We start from the raw sequence: 19,880 nt of genomic DNA on the forward strand, positions 1-19,880 counted from the left end.
TCATATCTCATTGATATTGTCAATTATTGAAAATGTACAGGTATATGCATTGGACATTTTTCAAAAATACATTATTTAAACTTAGTGCATGTTTAAACGTGTTGCTATTCATTTTAGACAAAACTATAAATATTATCACAATGCTTTTTTTAAGAGGAAGAAAAATACAAGAAACTATCTCTGAGACCATCAATATATAAACAAAATAAAATAGTGTACATGTAATAAACAATTTTTTGATAGCTAAACTGAATAATAATTTTTTGCAAAATACATTGTGTATGCTACAGAGCTTTTTTCCAATGTGATGATATTTATTGCATGAACTTTTGGGTTCCTGTTTTGTGCAACCAGATGTTCCAATAGCCAATTCTCACAGTAAACTATAAACTTTTACCCATGAAAATTTTATGGTTGATAGATATGTCAACTCAATAACTCAAATGAAAAGTAGTGGGTGTATATCATCTTTAGTTAAGCTACCGGATTAAGGGCATACCACAGTCCTGTTTTATCGACCCTAACTTAGAGTCCACTTTTCGGCAAAACGACTGCTCGGATTAAATTTTCCTTCTGGGAATCGCATTCTCATGACCTAATAAAGGGCGGACGACTGCTTTTATATGATTTTTCGTCAATAAAGTAAAATCTGTACTACATAGAAATTGATAATTTCATGAAAACACATGGTGGTGATTGCTAAGAAGATCAACAAGCACGTGCACGCGGTGAGCGAGATGTAGACAAGTACGCATGATATAGCTATATATATGATCGTGACTGTTGTGTCATTGTTTTATTCATGAAAATGATAAAACAGCCAATTTTGTAAACAGGTCAATCTTGTGAAGCAACATCGCATTATTTTAGTGCGATGCTTCGCATGGATGATATTGACATATATACATTGATGTTTTTTTTATGTTAGTTTGTGTGTTGTGTACAATATATATATATATATATATATATATAAGCAGGACTAATGTTTTACCAACTCACTCGCCGTGTGCGCGTGCTTGTTGATCTTCTTAGCAACTGTCACTATGTGTTTTCATGAAATTATTGATTTCTATTTAGCACAGATTTTACTTTATAAACGAAAAATCATATAAAAGCGGTCATCCGCCCTTTACTAGGTCATCAGAATGCGATTCCCAAAAGGAAAATTCATTCTGAGCAGCCATTTCGCCGAAAAGTGGAATGTAAATAAGTTAGGGCCGATAAAACAGGACTGCGGCATGCCCTTAATTAACTCAATAATAAAACTGACTTCGATATAGACAAAGGATGGTAAACGGTTACAAGGGTTATCGTTATAAACACTCAGATGGGTTTGCAGAACTTGTTAAATATTAAAATTAGTAATAATATACGGTTAAGTGTTCATGGTCTACCTTATCGTAGTGCACATAAAACAGTTAGATGCACATAAAACAGATAGATACACACAAAAGTTCATGGTTGCACAGGGTTTTTTTGTCAAAAAATAACCTTGAATTATAATTAGTATAGAACATATGCAATATATTGGATCCACAATACGGTCTAGCATATGCAAAACATTTTCGAAATACAAATAATATTGAACTATTCTACTTCAATTATACTTACCATTAATATTACTGCTTCTTATAGATGTAAATGATGTTATTCCCCATTTACCAACTGTACCAGCTGATTTGGCTGCAGATGGTCTATTAGTATTTTCACGAAAAAGTTTGTCAAATTGGATACTAGCAGAATTGCTGTTTACCTTGCGGTTGTAAGATTTTGTACAACCTCTTGATGTCATTTTTTTAAATACAAACTTGTAATAATATTATTACTTCATTGAATACATCACTGCATATTTTTTAGTTTTGTTATTTAAAATTTATCTTAAATTCTTTAGTATGTATACCATTGTTCATTATTCAATAAATAAAAAAAACCATATACTAAACTAATGCTGCTTAACTAATTCTTTCTTATTTAAAATACATTGTAATAGGCACAAATTAATAACTTTAAGAAACTCTTTTTACTTATAATATCACTATAGCACTCTTATTAACACAATTTAATGTACACACTGCAAAAGTAAGCTTTATAAAAAAATTTGTTTGGTATTTCTTAACAATTTAATTGTAAGAAGTAAATGATACAAAAACATTTTATTAATTGTTGATTTTAAAACTATTATTTTTATTTCTGCAATGCATTTATATTTATTTTAAGTTTAAAATAAGCATTTTAAATACATACACTTGAATTATTTACATAGCCTTTCATCATTAATAACATGATTACTTTTATGTTTTATCTTCTTTTGATTTTGATAAGCACTAAGCCATATATTCTAACAACTATTTATTATTTTATTTTTACGACTATAACATTTTTTGTAGTATTTATTTAGGTTTGAGTCAGACAATTTCTTAATTCTTAAAATGAAACCATTTCCTTGAATTGTTGTAATTGTAATTGTAACAATATAAAATATATATATGCATGTTATTTAAATTATTATATATTTTTTTATTGCTATTATTATTCACTATATTATTTTGTTTTTATTTATGCATTCGGAAACACGTACAACTAATTTTTTTTTTTGGCATCAAAATTACGATCATCAGGCGAACTGCATTTTACAGCTTGTATGCACGACATGAATAACGTAAAAGTAGAATCACCTGTTTGTAATATTGCCTGAGAATAAGCAGTCCTTTCTAACCTCCCTTGGATGTAGGGTGGTAAGACTCAACTCTAAGACATTTCTACATAACTAGGAATGTCAAACCTAATAATCGTGAACCTTTTTTAATGCCCATGCAATGCCCAGGCAATGCTCGGTAGTCTTTCTATAGTGGGTTCCGTTCCCTTGACCCTTATGTTCTATCTATGTTCTGCTCCCTTGTTCTGTTGTACTGTGTAAACCATGAATACAGATTAGATACAGGAGAACGTCAGAACGAAGGGAGTAGAGAAAGCGGCTGCTGCCGCCTGCCGGCCTGCTGCGTACCGTCCTGAGAGAGTCGCGAGGCCTTCAGTGCTGGGGTCACGATTATTCGGAGGGTCGCTCAAATGCCAATTTCAGGGGGCAACGCGGTAAAAGCGATCTTTGTCCTCTGAGGTCAGCCATCGGGCGACCCTGCATCAATTCGAAAATGTTCAAATTACCGGTGGCTGCACCGATGAATAAGAAAATGTCAAACTAAAACTAAAAAACAAGATCCCTAAGCACCAAATCTAGTTACCCAAGATTTGAGTATCATACGTAAATATTAATATATCCCATAAACTTAAATCTACCTACCCCATGCACAGCGAAATGCAAATGAAAAAATAATACTAAACTAAAATCTTCTAAAACCATCCACACCAGGCACAGCAAGTTGCTAACATAAAACGAAAATATTAAATCCTAAGTACATAAGCCCACGCAAAAATCAAAATCAAAATACAAAATCCTAAGCCTAATCTAAATCAATTTACCTAATACGTAGAGAGATAGAAATATTAAATTTTTAAATATGTCTGCACGTTGAAGGAAGGCGAGCGAGCGCAAGAGTGAGATTAAAAACTAAAATCCTTAAAACCGCTTCCCCATTCAGTAAGAGTTTGAGTGGTAAAATATTATTTCAAATGTCGGCATATTAAAAAGAGGCGAGCGAGCATGAAAGTAGCATCAAAAACCAAAATTCCTAGACCTACCAACCTGTCACAGCTAGAGTTTTGGTTTTACCCAAAGATAAGAGTTGATTGAGAGACTCTTGCAAAATTATTCTTCATAGATGATATTATCATCTTAGTTAATATTATCCTCTCTCTGGCTCGCCTCCCTTCGATATGCCGACATATTTAAAAAAATATTTTCTTAGTTAATCTCTATACCCTTTAAAAATAATTGCATTAAATTCCACATCAAATTTTATGTTGTAGTTTTAAAATCTTACATGAATCGATAAAATTGTAAAACTTTACGTATAATTTTACATGAAATTGTAAGTAAAGATCTACAGGGTGGACCATTTTAATCTATTATGGGAAATATCTCAGATTTATGGTTGGATACAGAAAAATGTTTTAGACAAAAGTTGTAGAGGTCAAACTTTTGGAACCAACAACTTTGACCTTGAACTTGCTTGTGAAGGTCATTTCAAGGTTAAGATCATTTTTTAAAATAGGAAGACCTACTTTTAACTCCGGATTTGAAAAATGCAGAAAATTTTACGTTCAAAATGATATTTTGAACAAGGTCACGGAAGGTCATATGAAGGTCAAATTTACGAAAATTGTTAAATAATGTGTGTTAGCTCAGAATAACGGTTGGAAACATCAAAATGTTTTTAAAAAACGTTGTCAAGGGTGGAGAGTTTCACTTTCTGGTTGCAATAACCTTGACCTTGAGATTGGTTCTCAAGGTTATGTCAAGGTCAAAGTGATTTTTCAAGCGAGAACCCCTGCTTTTGATCTCCGATTTGGTAAAAATAAGAGAATGCCCGTTGGAAATGCTAATCAAGGTATAAAATGGCTGATTACCCCCCAAATGAAATTGTGGACATGATTATGATTTTAGGAGAGTGCCGAGGTGTTTTAACAGTTCTCGCAGTCGTTCACCTTAATCCTTACATTAGTTCTCGAGAAATTGAAAGACAACATGGAATACCAAAATCAACAGTTCTTAGGATCCTTAAAGCCCAAAGGTATTATGCTTACCACATCACATTAATTCAAGAACTAACGCTTCGGCATTTTGCACAACGTCTTCAGTTTTGTCAATGGGCATTACAGCATGCAGAGTTGTTCACATTTGTTATGTTTTCAGATGAAGCAACTTTTAAAAACACTGGGGAACTAAACAGACATAACTGTCATTACTGGTCAGATGTGAATCCACTTTGGCACAGAACAGTTGATAATCAACATCGTTGGAGTTTAAACGTTTGGTGTGGAATTGTAAATGGATATGTAATTGGTCCTTATTTTTTTTTAACGGTAATGTCAACCAACACAATTTTTTGGAATTTCATAGAAAAAAAGTTACATGATAGTTATGTTAAAATTAATCAAAAATTGATTAAAAAATCAGTAATATGCTTATAAAACTTTTTCTATGAAACTTAAACCAAATCCCCTCATTCATACCATAACTAATGTACTTTTAAATAATATCCTAGAGTTTGAGCTCATTTGGGCCATTCGTTCCTTTGGAATCTTACGGTAAGTGAATTTTGGACTCCCTACTATACGTAGGTATTATAGAGGTATATAGAAGGTCTAAAACCATTAAAATAAAGGTAATTATGTATAAGAAATGTAATAAAAATTTGGTTCATTTATATAAGTATTTATAAATTTTTAATGAAAAATTTTGATTTTAATTTCAAAGGTGGTGTGCCCCCTTAAGTGTTTTAGTTTTTAGACACGACCGCGACACGGACGTGACTTATAGTTTTGTCATGGAAAAATGTGTGAGACGCGATATCTCACGCAATTTTTGACCGATCAGGTAGCTCTTGCACAAACCTAAAAACTAATTTTTTTTATTTCTTGAATAAATTTTTTGAATAAAAATGTTGGTGTTAGTGAGGTGCCAAATTCATTTTTCGCTCGCTCGCCTTCCTTCAACGTGCAGGCATATTTAAAAATTTGATATTTCTTTCTCTCTACGTATTAGGTAAATTGATTTATGTAACACGCGAACGATTTTCGCGTTTTTCGTACCTATTAATAGGGACTAAAGTGACTCTTTTTTGACCGGCGGGCAAACAAGTTATTTTAGCGGGCAATAAAAACCTTTATTGCCCGCATATTCAAACAGCGGGCAATAATGGCCTTTATTGCCCGCTAAAATGAATTAGCGGGCAATAATGGTCTTTATTGCCCGGAAAATTTTTTTTTTGTAATTTAAAAAAAAAAGTTGATTTTGATAAATTTGCATTATTTATTTATTTTATATAATGTTTGAACAAGACAAGAGCACGGTTGCCGTGTCAAAAAATAGTCACATCAGTCCCTCTTAACACGTACGAAAAAACGCGAAAATACGTCCGCGCGTTACATAAAATATGGTGTGCAACAAGGGCTAAGTGGGCTTTTTGGCCACGTGGATTTTGCAGTACGAGTCAAGGCGAGGGCGTTTACGAGCCGAAGACGAGTACTGCAAAATTCACGAGGCCAAAAAGCCCACTTAGCCCTTGGTACACAATATACTATTAGATCAGGCTTAGAATTTTGTATTTTGATTTTGATTTTTGCGTGGGCTTATGTACTTAGCATTTAATATTTTCGTTTTATGTTAGCAACTTGCTGTGCCTGGTGTGGATGGTTTTAGAAGATTTTAGACATTTTCTTATACATCGGTGCAGTCACCAGTAATTTGAACTTTTTCGAATTGATGCAGAGTCGCCTGATGGTTGACCTCAGGGGACAAAGCAGATCGCTTTTACCGCGTTGCCCCCTGAATTTGGCATTTGAGCAATCCTCCGAATAATCGTGACCCCAGCACTGGAGGCCTTATAGACTAAGCTGTAGAGCATTTTTACATGACATGATTTGTTTCAGCAAACCGATTGTGCGATCATGTAAAGGATGGTAAGCAGATAAAAAGGTATATGTTTTTTACTCGAATTTCCGTTTCTTATTGTTGATTATTAACAATTTATTGAAAAAAACACGACCCTGCTAAAAATAGTCTATAGAAGTACATTGAAATCGATAAGACATCTTATTGAATTGAATGGTAAGTCTTAATCGCTATTTTCACATTAAAACTAGATTAAATTCGATAGGGTCAATAGAAGTCGATTCAATTTTATATGAAAAACAATAATTGAAATAAATAGATGGAAAACAGCAATTAAAATCCATTGATTTCTCTATAGATTTTAATCGATTCCCATTGACCCAATCTAATTTTATCGAGTTTTATTGCAAAAATCGTGATTAAGACTTACCATTCAATTTGATAAGAGGTCTTATCGATTTCTATTGACTTTTTTTAGCAGGGGATTGTGGTCTTTTTTTGCTTATAACTTTAAAACTAAAGGAGCTATTAGAATGGTAAAAAATCGAAAAAAAAATCATTCAAATAGATATAGGTAACGTGCGCGCTACATGCTCCTATTATTATATATATATATATATACGCGTCTCCTCCGCCGCTGCTCCGTCCCCCACCACTCGACTGCGAGCGCGCGCTCGGCCGATTTTCGCGAATTTTATGACGGTTTTTCGCATGCTTCCAGGCACTTGATCGAAAAACTGAAAACTACGTTTTGTAGTGCACAATGTCAACTTTTCAACCTTTTTTTTTGAAATTTCAATCGGACTTACGGTAGAGCATACAGGTCTGCCTGAAAAAAATGCACCGCAAACTTTGAATCGCGATTTTGAGCAAACTAATAATCTGACATCACCCAACTTTTCCTTATATAAAGAACATTATGATCCCTACATTTTCCTAAAATTTTAGCGCTTCAGCTCAAAAGACGGATTTATGAATTTTCGAAAAAACGCCTAATTTCACGGTTTTTCCTAATTATCTCAGGACCTAATTACACGATTGAGGCGTTCAACCTATTATTTTGTAGATATTTATATTTTCTATGAATCATCTTGTTAAGGCATTCTAATAGCGCCTTTAGTTTCAAAGTTATAAGCAAAAAAGATTAATAATTTTTTTTTTTTATTATCAATGTAATTAATAAAACGTTATCGTACTAATAAGATAATTTAAATTTATTTAAAATTGTATTTTTTCTTTACGTAAAAAAACTATAAATATTGGTAGTTATACATTGCAGGTCTCCTCTGTACCGTATACTTACCTAAATTGAAATATAATTGCAGAAGTAGTATGCCATATTTCGTTATTATTGTATACTATGTATTTTATCAGCAAGTAGAAAAAAAAATTTGCTGAGACTTGGACTCGAACCCGAGTGCATAAGAATACCAAGCAACAACGTATGAAAACTGAAAGTAGCATATGTTTATCGGAAGGCTGGGGTGGCTTATTAGTTTAATTTAGCTTTGTTTAAGCTTAAGCTTAACTTGTTTGTGTCGGTTTAATCATAATCCCTCTAAAAAATTAAAGTTTTCAATCATGAATTTTCAAAAGTTTTAGATTCTAATTTTTGTACACTTATGTTGTTGTTTAAACATTCTTTTTAGTCCAATAATATGCCCGAATAGTTATTTGGCGTTGGTTGAAACACCGCGAGGTGTGGATGTAGGTACCCCACCGATAGGTGGCGGTACGTCTGACCTCAGAGAGGGGAGAGTGCAGCCCACGCTGCGAGCGAGCGCCACCGCTAAGCTCAGTTCCGCTCTGACTAGCCTACGAGTCACAGGTCTGGAGAGGCCCGCAAGCTACAATAAAGACCACGACCACGACTTCTGTTTACTCTCTGTGCCCCCCCCCCCCTCCCCCCGACTACGTCATCCCGACATTGGTGACCCCGACTGGAGCATCTCCAGGAGCAGCTCAGTGTCTCTCCGGCAGCGGAAAAATGACACCTCTCAGCGCGTCTTGGCTGGCAGCAACAGGTCGACGCGACCGCCGCCATCATTCCTTTGTGTGCGTGCAGACACGCCGGCGCACACAAAGACGCACCCTTTCGACGTCCCACGCCCATCTCTCGAGAAGACGTGAGCGTCTTCTCCTCGGACAAGCAACGTGTTGTTTATTATAAATATTTGTTAAGATATCGATAGAGAAATGTTTGATGCTCAAAATGAGAGGTGTTGAGTTGAAAAATTTGGAATAGAACCGAAGTTATGCGGTAAATAGTGATGAAAAAGGTGAATTATGCAAGTAATATTCACTAATTTTGCAATAACTCGACTTGTAATTAATTTTTTTGATTTCTGCAAATTTGAGACTATTTCTACGTGAAAATGAAAGGTATTTTCAACGTTAGAATATAATTTTTGTATTATGTTTTCTTGTTACAGCGTTTTAAACAATTAAATTGTTAATAACTTTTTTAATTTACACGTTCATGCAAAACACCCTCGAAATTCGTGATCAGGGGGCCAAAATACACTTAGAAAACTTTGGTGTCTGACTGGACCTCCGTCGGCCACGAAAACCCCCCTGGCTCCTAGACTATCTAGTGTTTTGGAACTTCTACAAACACGACCCTCAGGGTTGGTTCAACCAGTTAGAAGATACATTCGCAGTGCACAAGGTTAATGAAGACGAAGCCAGATTTAACTTCGTCATGAGATACCTAACATAAGATATCCATCTCGATCTTCATTACAAGCTCAACACCCTCACGAGAGGACAAAAATATCCACAGATCAAGAAGATATTTACCGAGCGCAGGCTCTTCAAGGGCCACGAAATCGGTTCCAAACGACCTTCGGACTTCCTGGCTGAGTTAACCAGCCTAGCTCAGGGTCGAGTGCCGAGAGACACGGTCTTATCACTCTGGAAAAATCGTTTGCCAGCTCAAATCCGCCTTATGATCTGGAATTACAAAGAAGAAGCGGAACTTGTCAAAAGTGCTGACATGGCGTTCGAAGTGCTTCAACAATCATCGCACATCCATGCCTTGAGGTCAGATAACCAGTCTGCAGTCGCGTGAGACGACACGATTAAACAGCTGCAAGCTGAAATCGCAGAAATCAAGAAATATCAAAGCAATCCTCAACAGAACCAACGTTCTCGTTCAAATCGGCGCAACAATTCACGATCCAACTCCAAGGACAGGCGTAATTCGACTCCGAATAGATCAAAATCCAAGCCACGTAATAAGGATCTATACTTCTACCACGACAAGCATGGGAAAGAAGCGCGCAACTGTCATCTCCTTTGCACCTGGAAGCGAGCCCCTGGTCAAGACTACAGGGTTTTGAACCCCAAGAAACCTGACAATCAGGAAAACTAAAGAATCCTGCTGTCGAGGAGACTGACAGCCGGCACAACCTGACCGCACGTCTCCACATGAGAGACAAACTCTCCAATCAAGTCTTCTTAATAGACGCTGGCGCGGATATCTCAGTAATTCCCAAGCTAGCCGACCTCAAGCTCTACGCCGTCAACGGCTCAACCATCAACATTTACGGCGTCGCACGTCGCGAACTAGACATAGGCCTGCCTCACAGATTCTCATGGAACTTCACCATCGCTGACGTCCCACACGCCATCATAGGAGCCGACCTCCTGGTGCACTACCATCTTCTTCCAGACCTCAAAAAGAAGAGGCTGATAGATGGCAATCAATGTACGTATGCAAACGGCTTCATGAAACCGGTACAACCCGTACAAATCTCACTCATAACGCCAAATCACTAATATGCGCACATCGTGAACAAATACCCACAAGTTTTTGGGCCTGATCAGTTTTGTTCAGTCAAGAAAGGTGGCATATTTCACCACATTATAACCAAGGGCCCTCCAGCCTCACAAAGAGCTCGCCCGCTTTCGCCTGCCAAACTAAAGGCAGCGAAGAAAGAGTTTCGTAAATGGTGCGAGCTGGGCATCTGCCGCCCTTCCGACAGCTTTTGGGCCAGCCCATTACACATGGTACCCAAGAAAAACGTAGAATGGGGCGACTACCGCAAACTAAACTTGGTCACGATCCCAGATCGATACCCCATTCCTCACATGCACGATTGCATGACCTTTTGCCACGGCAATAAAATCTTCACGGCACTAGACTTACGCCAGGCCTACCACCAGATATCGGTAGCCCCTGAAGACGTGCCCAAGACAGCAATCATCACTCCATTCGGACTCTACGAGTTCCCAGTGATGACATTCGGATTGCGCAACGCTTCACAGACTTTCCACGTCTGAGTACGAACATCAGAAACACCTTGACATAGTTCTAAGTCGCCTCAACGAGTACGAGCTACAAGTCAATCTTGAGAAATGCAGTCTCGGCGTCACGGAACTCATCTTTCTGGGTCATCTCATCACGCCCAAAGGCTTCAAGCCGAGCCCAGAGAAAGTCAAGGCGGTTCAAGAATTTCCCAAACCACGGACCATCGAGGAACTTCGACGATTCCTGGGTCTCGTAAACAGCTACAGACGCTTACTCGCGCATGCCGCAGATACACAACGCCCACTTAACGAATTCTTGAAAGGTGCCAAGAAGAAGGACAAACGTCCAGTCCCTTGGACTTCAGAGGCCAAGGCGGCTTTCCAAAAGTACAAGGTTGATCTCGTCAACCTCTCATTCACCGCCTTTCCCAGCGAAAACGGAGAGTTGCGTCTCATCACAGACGCATCCGAGACCGCCATGGGGGCAGCCCTCGAGCAACACTCGGGCGACTCTTGGCAACCGATAGCTTTCTTTTCACAGAAGTTCACACCCGCACAGCAGAAGTATGCCACTTACGACAAGGAACTGACGGCGATCTACGAAGCCATCAGATACTTCCACTATTATCTAGAAAGTGCTGAATTCAAAATCTATACAGATCACAAACCGCTGATCTATGCTCTACAGCAGAGCCATGACAAAATGCCAGCAATTCGCTCACGCAGATTGTCATACATCGCCCAGTACAACATGGAGATCCTTTATCTCCCAGGAAACGAGAATGACGTTGCAGACGCTTTGTCTCGAATCAACGCTTTCACATCTCCTGCACTCTTCGACTGGAGCGATCCAGAACTTCTCGCCGACCCACAGGTCAGAAAAGTTCTAGCGAATATTAACGCATTTAAGCTTCCGACGGTGTTCGACGCGAAGCAGCTGAGCGAAGAACAAGAGAAGGACGAGCAACTCAAGGAGATCCTCGCCAACGCAACACATCCGCTCAAGCTTCGCAAGCTCACGTGGGGCACTGACCACGCAGCTTTCTACTGCGACATCCACGAAGATGTCATTCGTCCATACCTCCCAAAGAAACTGAGGAGGACAGTCTTTGATAACTTCCGCTCATCATCGCATCCTGGAGCTAAAGTCACAGCTCGACTCGTCCACCAACAATACGTGTGGCCTAACACGAGTCGCAACATCGCCACTTCGTGCAAAACATGCGTAGCTTGTCAACAATCAAAAGTGACAAAGCACAACAAATTTTTGCCCAAGCATTTTGTTACTCCAGATGCAAGATTTGATCATGTCCACCTGGACCTCGTAGGACCATTTGCCTACAGTCACGGCTACTCGCATCTCCTCACCATCATCGATCGTTACACGAGATGGCCTGAGGCTATTCCAATTGCTGATACCACGGCAGCGACAGTAGCTCGTGCTTTTTACGACAACTGGATTTGCCGCTATGGCGCGCCAACAACGATCACCACAGATCAGGGTGCTCAATTCGAGTCCAGATTGTTTACCGAATTCCTGTCAATCCTCGGGGCAAACAGGATTCGCACTACATCCTACCATCCTGCTTCCAACGGGATGGTGGAACGCCTTCATTGAGACATCAAAACATTTAAGCAATGTAAATCATTTATTTTTGCAATCACTCTCCAGACATTGACAAATTCTCTTTTGTAACACTTCGAAGATTTTGTAAACTCTTCTCTCTCGCAACATTATGTAAGTTCCTAATCAACAAAAAATGCTTCTCATGTTTTCTTCCTTCGGGGGGAGTACTGTAGGTACCCCACCGATAGGTGGCGGTACGTCCGACCGCAGAGAAGGGAGAGTATAGCTCACGTGCGAGCGCTACCGCTAAGCTCAGTTCCGCTCTGACTAGCCTACGAGTCACACGTCTGGAGAGGCCCGCAAGCTACAATAAAGACCACGACCACGAACCTTCTGTCTTCTCTCTGTGCCCCCCCCCCCCCCCAACCACGTCATCACGACATGCACAAATTCGACAGTCGCCGTTTGTCACTTTTCCTCCGCCGCGTCAGGCGCGGTGGACCTAAGAATATATGGCGCCTCTCCCTTCTCCTCCACTGCCGCTGGATGCGTATACTTCCCCTACGCTCCTTTTCTAGATGCGTATAGTTCGATCGCAGGCCGCAAGTGGCGTCATGATGATCGAATTCGCCACGCATTTTTAACACGGCACCATGGTAGAAGAAGAGTGACAAGGTATGCCCATTAGCCAGTCGCATTTTCGTCCAGTTCGCGCATGTCCCACGATGACGTCATAGAATATAAAATGGCGGCGGCGACTGTTAGAGAGCATACCGAACTTCTACTGTTAGTGTTTTTTTTAACATAAACAAATTGTAAATCAATACAATGCCAGTGTGTTCAGTGAAATTATGTAAAAATAGGACTAAAAAATCAAATAAATAGTAATAAAAACGTCAGATATTTTGCGTTTCCAAAAAATGAAAACATTAATCAGCAATGGATCGAAGCACGTGGTTATGATATTGATAATTTTAGTATAAAAGATGGTAAATATACGTCACTTTTTTATAATAAACAACGAAAATAAATTGTGGCTAGTTATTATATAAATATATTGCATCTAATCATGTAAATTATATTCTATTCTTTAAAAAATACTATTTATTTTGCAAATAGCACGAGCCTGCTCTGATCATTTTGAAGACACTGATTATGAAATATCGCCCCAACAACAGTTAATGGGATATTCTGATAATAATAAATTTTAAAACAAATTGTTATTTAGTATAAAATATATATTTCTTATTTTGTTATACGTATACTGCGAATAAACTTTATTTACTTTATACATTATTAAAATCATCTCCTATAAATTCATTTATTCTTTAAAAACATTTTAAACCATTTTATGTGTCCATAAACTTAATTTTTAGCATTCTGACTGATTTACATAATTTCATATTGATTCTATTATTTTATTTGTTTTTTTCTTAATTTTTTTTATTGAAAAGGTGCTCTTTTGAAGTTTTTATTTCAAATTTCGCGCATAAAATGACGTAATTGCGGGCAACCTTCTGATTGGTTGTTAAAAGTAAACATGCGCATGGGCATACCTTGTCACTCTTCTTCTACCATGCACGGCATCGGCAATCTCTCCTCTAATCTCTACGTATACTTTGTAACGGTTGCCAGTGCAATTAACGCATGTTGAGCACGTTACGACGTCTCTCCGGGACAGAATCAACATTCGGTATAATACTTCTGTTGTTACAGCTACTAAAGGTGCAGCATGTGAGAGAGTAAGAGAGACAGAGAGAGAATAAGCATCGAGAGAGATTTAAATTCAGCAACGTACAATGTTGCCACCTGCTCGCACACTGCTGTCAAGAGTTGACAACAGTGTGTCAGAGGGCATAGGTAAAGCTGTGCTCGCGCTAGCGAGCCATTCCGAGTCTGTCTTCGCTCCGCTCCGTTTCGCGAATAGACACTCTGCGATTGCGATTATTGTGTGCGAGGGTAGCGAGGTCAACCGAACCGAGGATAATCCGTCCGAGACCATCTTCGCGTGGGTTAGAACGGCCGTGCCGGCCACGTACATCTGTAAGTACTATTTCTTATCAACTCTCGCTTACTCGGGCGACTTTAAGCCTCCTCTCTCTCTCACCTCGACTACATGCTGGTAGCTGGCATGCGCCCGTCTGGCGTGCTTGTGTAAGCCAAACACCAATAAACAGTTAATCTAAGTTTTACAATAATCCACGAGTGTCATTGACTTTTCCTCCTTTTGAATCCACGTCCTGAGTACTACTGTCACCGTCGCGTGTTCATACGTCTTTACGTCCGTGCGCGGATAGATTATAGTCGGTAGAATTTAGTGCCTTCTGCACAGCCGACGGAATCGGTGAATAGTAACATAAACAACAAACAATTTAAAATAATAATGACGGCTGAGCTACCGTCATAACTTCCACTACGGCCTACGCTCAGGGATGGCAACCGGAAGTGCAGAAAGTTACACCGAATGGCTAACTTCAGACCACGGCGCGTAGAAAATAAATTTATATAGTCCGTAGCGCGAGAGTCGCTCTTCTGCAGTGCGTTCTGCTAGGCGCATGTAAACAGCTGTGCATAAATCCTCGCAGTGTACGCGTACTTGTTGCTCAAACCCCTTCTCGTGCTGCTAATAGTTGTAATAGTGTAGTGTTGTAAAATGTGCGAACAAAAGCAGGGATTCCAGCAGTTGTGGGTGTACGGGAGATGCTGCTGTTTTGTGAATTGCCAAGTTGTAAAATGTGTGCTGCAGCAGTCGAGCTCATTGCTTCAGATGTTCTGGACCATCGCTGTACTTATTCTCTTGTACAGAAGCTATTGCACACTTGAACAAAACTGGCGAGTGAACAGTCTGCCTTTCACACAGAGCTCCAAAATCAAGATGTTAGGTTAGGATGCATTTAATATTTGCAACGGATGAGGTGATGACTGAGAAGAGTTTATCGATTATGTTGTGACTGCCAAAGTTTCATTAGACCCTGGTGCAACCTGATGCCATCCCTGGTGTCACAGAGACTTCATGCGAGACCAGAATCCAGAAAAAAACAACGTTGGATTAGTCATTCATCAGCCAAGCGTATGATACATGTATAGCTGGATATTTTTCTACTTTGACATAAATTTTGCTTGTTTAATATGAAATATTTATTGCAGTCATGTATGCACCTACCCTATCTGACTCTGTTGAAAAAATTTGGTCTCGAAATCCAATTATTATACGCATAAATGGTTCACCACTGCCTTGAATCGCTCATTAATGAGATGCGGCATGAGTTGTTCAAAATTCTGGTCACTGTAGTACAATACATGAATCGTCTAAACAATTCTACTGTTTCCAATATCGATAGTAGTCATTTTAAAAGTGACACTTAACATTTGGCTGTACAATTCAGCATCGCCAAATGAAAAGAAAGAACAAGTATTGGAACTTATGGTAAATTTAATTGTATTTTATTACCATTCTATGATTAGTGTTCTTGAAAGTTATAAAAATAATTTAATCGTCACCAGGTTCCAGGAGTTGACATTCCTTACAATGAGATGGGATACTACGTGCTCTCATTAATATTATGCAGTGCTGTGCATGAGATGGGACGTGCTATGGCAGCAGTTAGAGAAGATATTATGAATACAATTTATTATTACACATAATAAACATAAAAAATCGACTGTATACTCAATGCTTGTAATAGCATTGACGGTTTCGTTTTACTTCTCGTACAGCATCTAAAAAATAAATTTCATTATAATTAACATATTAATGTTCGTACCCTGTTGGAAAAGGACGATTGAAGTCGATTAGATCACTTATCGACTTAAATAGTAATTCTTAGCGCACGAGATAAATCAATATTATTATTTATGAACCTACCCTATCTAAAACGATTCCTCCTTACTTGCGGAAATAATTTCCATAAGAATTTTCACTTGCGGATTTCCCGTTTTCCATTTACCAAGAAAAGAAAATCGCTGATCCAGGTGCGGCGCTAAATTTGTATTTTCCTATAACTATACAAAAAAATCGTTAATATTAATATTTTTGACACGAATCGATTTCTCCTCATTTGCGGATTATGTAGAAATTATCATTATATGGATTACCTGTCAGAATAAATCAAAAATAATGTTATAAATTTTCACTCTTTCCGAGTGTATCTCCGCGGCCGATATCGCGTACGCGAAAGAAAATTTAACGTGCGTGAAACTTTTGTAGCGTATGCGAAATCAACAAACAAATTTTCTAGAAAGTTTTTGCATCGCTACTGATTAACTTTTCTACCTGACGATAACTAAAGAAGGGGTTTGAGCAACAAGTACGCGTACACTGCGAGGATTTATGCACAGCTGTTTACATGCGCCTAGCAGAACGCACTGCAGAAGAGGGACTCTCGCGCTACGGACTATAGAAATGTATTTTCTACGTGCCGTGGTCTGAAGTTAGCCATTCGGTGCAACTTTCTGCACTTCCGGTTGCCACCTCTGCCTACGCTCCTTTTCTAGATGCGTATAGTTCGATTGCAGGCCGCAAGTGGCGTCATGATCGAATTCGCCACGAATTTTTAACACGGCATCGGCAATCTCTCCTCTAATACTACGGAAGCCTGTATGGCTCACGTTACGCACCGCCGCACATTTCCCGTGGCGCTGCATGCAAAGCTGCAGTGCTCTATATCTTCCACATATCGCTGTGCCGTGTGTGAAAATAATAAAGTACCTAACCTAAATTCTTATAATACAAACAAAACAAGTTACAGGATACTTAATGTTTTTGTTACCAAAGTGTGTTAGTGAATTTGGTTTTTAAATTATTTTAAAGTAAATAGTCATGGAAAATTTAATTAAAAAATATTTTTTTGAAGACTTTACGTACATTGAAATATGTAATTTGTTAAAAAAAGATCATGATATTTCTATATCTTTAAGTACATTGAAAAGAGAAATATCTTCTATGGGTCTGAAAAGGAAAAATATAAAAGAAAGTGATTTGGAGAACATATGTCTAGCTATCATAGCAGAGTTACAGTGTTCAGTATACAATCTTGGTTATAGATCACTTTGGAGCAAACTAAAAAAAAATATCTGACTGTGAAGAGGGATAGAATTTATGAATTTTTAAAAATTATAGATCCAGAAGGTATTGCAAGTAAATATGCTAGAAGATTGCGTCGAAGAGAATATCTCAGTCCGGGTCCAAAATTTATTTGGCACTTGGATGGCTACGATAAGTTAAAACCATTTGGATTTTCAATACATGCTTGCATTGACGGTTTTTCAAGGAACTTAATGTGGTTGGAAGTTGGAACTACGAACAAGAATCCAAAAGTCACAGCACATTATTTTCTAAATACAGTAGAAAAATATAGATGCCTTCCTACGATTGTTAGATCAGATAAGGGTACTGAGAATGTTTTAATTGAATCTCTGCAGATCTGTCTAAGAGAACATGATGACAAGTTTGCTGGTGAAATGAGTTACATAAAAGGAAAAAGTGTACACAACCAACGGATTGAATCCTATTGGAGACAATTAAGAAACCATTCAATGGATTTTTATATACAGTTTTTTAAATGCATGGCACAACAAAACTTGTTTAATGGAAGTGACGTTCAAAAGAAGTGTTTGCAATACTCGTTTGGTCCTCTCATAAAAAAAGATTTAGAAATGACTAGAGATCTTTGGAATCAGCACAGGATCAGGAAGCAACGAGAACAAAATAATATTGGTGGGAGACCACACATTTTGTATAATTTTCCAGAACAATATGACGCAGTTGATTATAGAAAAGGTATTAATGAAGCTAGTATCAGAGAACTTAAAGAATTGTTGACCACTAAACCAGATATAGTAGATCCCTTTTTTAAAGAAGAAGTTGAACGCACACAAAGAAACGTAGAAGAACCAACAACTCCCGAACAGGCTTTGAATTTATACATCAATTTAGTCAACGCCTTTGATACTGAATAAACCAGATTAGAAAAAGCAAATCTTTTGTTGATAACCGATAACTGTACACCAGTTATACTGGTTTTGTAGCAGGTATGGTTTTCAAACTCATCTATTTTTTACATTGTATAAATAAAATAAATTTTATTTACATTTTGTTTTAGGTTTTCCATTCTAGTTGCAAATACTTAGAGGTGCTGAATCTAATGCGCATGCAGATGTAGTTGCAAATCACCTCTGCCTGAAGGAATAGCTAACGCAATAAAGCTTTTACCTGACTTTTTGAGTGATGCACCTATCTATACTAGAGTAACTCCTTTGTCAATGAGACCTGACTGTTCAAGCTGAAGTGATTCTATGAATCAATGGGTATTGATTTTTTTTTTATCACACATACTCATGAAGGTCTACATTTATCTATGGAAAATGAGAGACTATGAAATGAAGTCCAAATTGCGAGAAGACAAGCAAGTGAACGTTCACGTAGGTGTGTATTAGGCATTTATTTAATTTCTATATTTATAGAAAGATGATTTATAGATGACAAATTACATGATTAAATACAGGATAGAAGCTTTAGCAGCAGAACTGTTGTCAAGAGTACAATCAGATCATACGGAAAGCGCGAATCTTTAAAAAGCAATGGAACAAGTAGAGGACTTCTTATTCAAGAAGGTAAGTTGAAGAAGAATTTTGCTAAAAGATCGCAAAATATTGAGTATTTATTGATTCATAACATTATGTGCTTCAGGTTACTCAATCTTTGTTGTAAATGGAGTACTTCCTCCCTGCAAACCCGAAGAGATTATTCCAAAGAACCCTATAGTAATGAAGCCAAAAGTAGACCAGCCAAAAGCCAGCACTGAAGAGGCGAGATTTCCCTCAAAAGGTTACAGACTGGGTACGAAGGCCGAGGAAGATGCGAAGATCCTTCAGGCTGCACGAGCTCTAGAAAACGTCATGGTATCCTCGACCTCACGCGTCGACAGGGACCAGAAGTCGAGATCTTATCCGAAATTCCAAGACAGCCTCGCGAATGTGGCGAATAGCATAGATGACGAGGAGGACGACGATCTCAGAAAGGCATTGCAGCTGAGCCTCGAGTACGTGACGGCACCGCCGACACCCGACCAGGAAGACGTGCGCTGGCACCGGCTGAACTACCTAAACAGAATGAACTCGAGGGGCTCGACTTCCGAAGGCTCCACAAAATTGAATACTTAACAAACGGTTTTCGCTATTTTGTTACTAAATAAATACCTTGTTACTTATTTTGAAGCTTACTCTCTATCTATTTGTTCTTTACTGTAAAATGTAATTATGACTAACCACCAGAAGACACACAATACGTGGCGAAAGGGTATTCTTGAGGATCGACACACCTTAGGCGCAACAACGACAATGTCTGTAAACTATAACTGTATAATAAGAAATATAAGACTTCTTTTCATTTATTAATATGTGTAAATACCATAACGTTACTGTTAATTTAAACAAGTTAGCTATAGTGGTAAATATATAAAGTATAGATGTCATCGCAGTTTCACAGATACAACAATCAATGTAAAAATGTATGTAAATTTTTGTTGCAATTGAAAATTGTAAATAAATGAC

At 38.1% G+C, this 19,880-nt stretch overlaps 2 protein-coding genes and 1 long non-coding RNA gene across 4 annotated transcripts in view; 2 read left to right on the forward strand and 1 right to left on the reverse strand.

Moving 5' to 3' along the window:
• The window catches only part of LOC100117088 (protein wings apart-like), a 270,210-nt gene extending 267,287 nt beyond the window's left edge, over nt 1–2,923 (reverse strand). Inside the window, exon 1 of the mRNA XM_031930082.2 lies at nt 1,612–2,923. Coding sequence (XP_031785942.1) covers nt 1,612–1,792 — 181 coding nt within the window. The 5' untranslated portion in view covers nt 1,793–2,923. The remainder of the gene's footprint in view (nt 1–1,611) is intronic.
• A 12,718-nt stretch (nt 2,924–15,641) lies between these two features.
• Nucleotides 15,642–15,880, forward strand: LOC116417351. The gene is made up of 2 exons (XR_004227631.1): nt 15,642–15,756; nt 15,834–15,880. It is a non-coding gene; the product is annotated as an uncharacterized LOC116417351 (long non-coding RNA).
• A 1,185-nt stretch (nt 15,881–17,065) lies between these two features.
• On the forward strand, nt 17,066–19,876 carry LOC107982140. Of its 2 annotated transcripts, XM_016989621.3 has the most exons (3): nt 17,066–18,359; nt 18,431–18,941; nt 19,018–19,876. In XM_016989621.3, exon 3 carries the CDS (start codon nt 19,095–19,097, stop codon nt 19,488–19,490), a length of 396 nt encoding a protein of 131 aa, XP_016845110.1. In that variant the 5' UTR covers nt 17,066–18,359; nt 18,431–18,941; nt 19,018–19,094; the 3' UTR covers nt 19,491–19,876. The 2 variants fall into 2 exon arrangements, 1 of the variants encoding a protein (XP_016845110.1); XR_004227632.1 differs by lacking the exon at nt 19,018–19,876 and having other exon boundaries at nt 18,431–18,934.
• The last annotated feature ends 4 nt before the right edge of the window (nt 19,877–19,880 follow it).

Source organism: Nasonia vitripennis, assembly GCF_009193385.2.
Source record: "Nasonia vitripennis strain AsymCx chromosome 4 unlocalized genomic scaffold, Nvit_psr_1.1 chr4_random0008, whole genome shotgun sequence".
NCBI classification, from domain to species: Eukaryota; Metazoa; Arthropoda; class Insecta; order Hymenoptera; family Pteromalidae; genus Nasonia; species Nasonia vitripennis.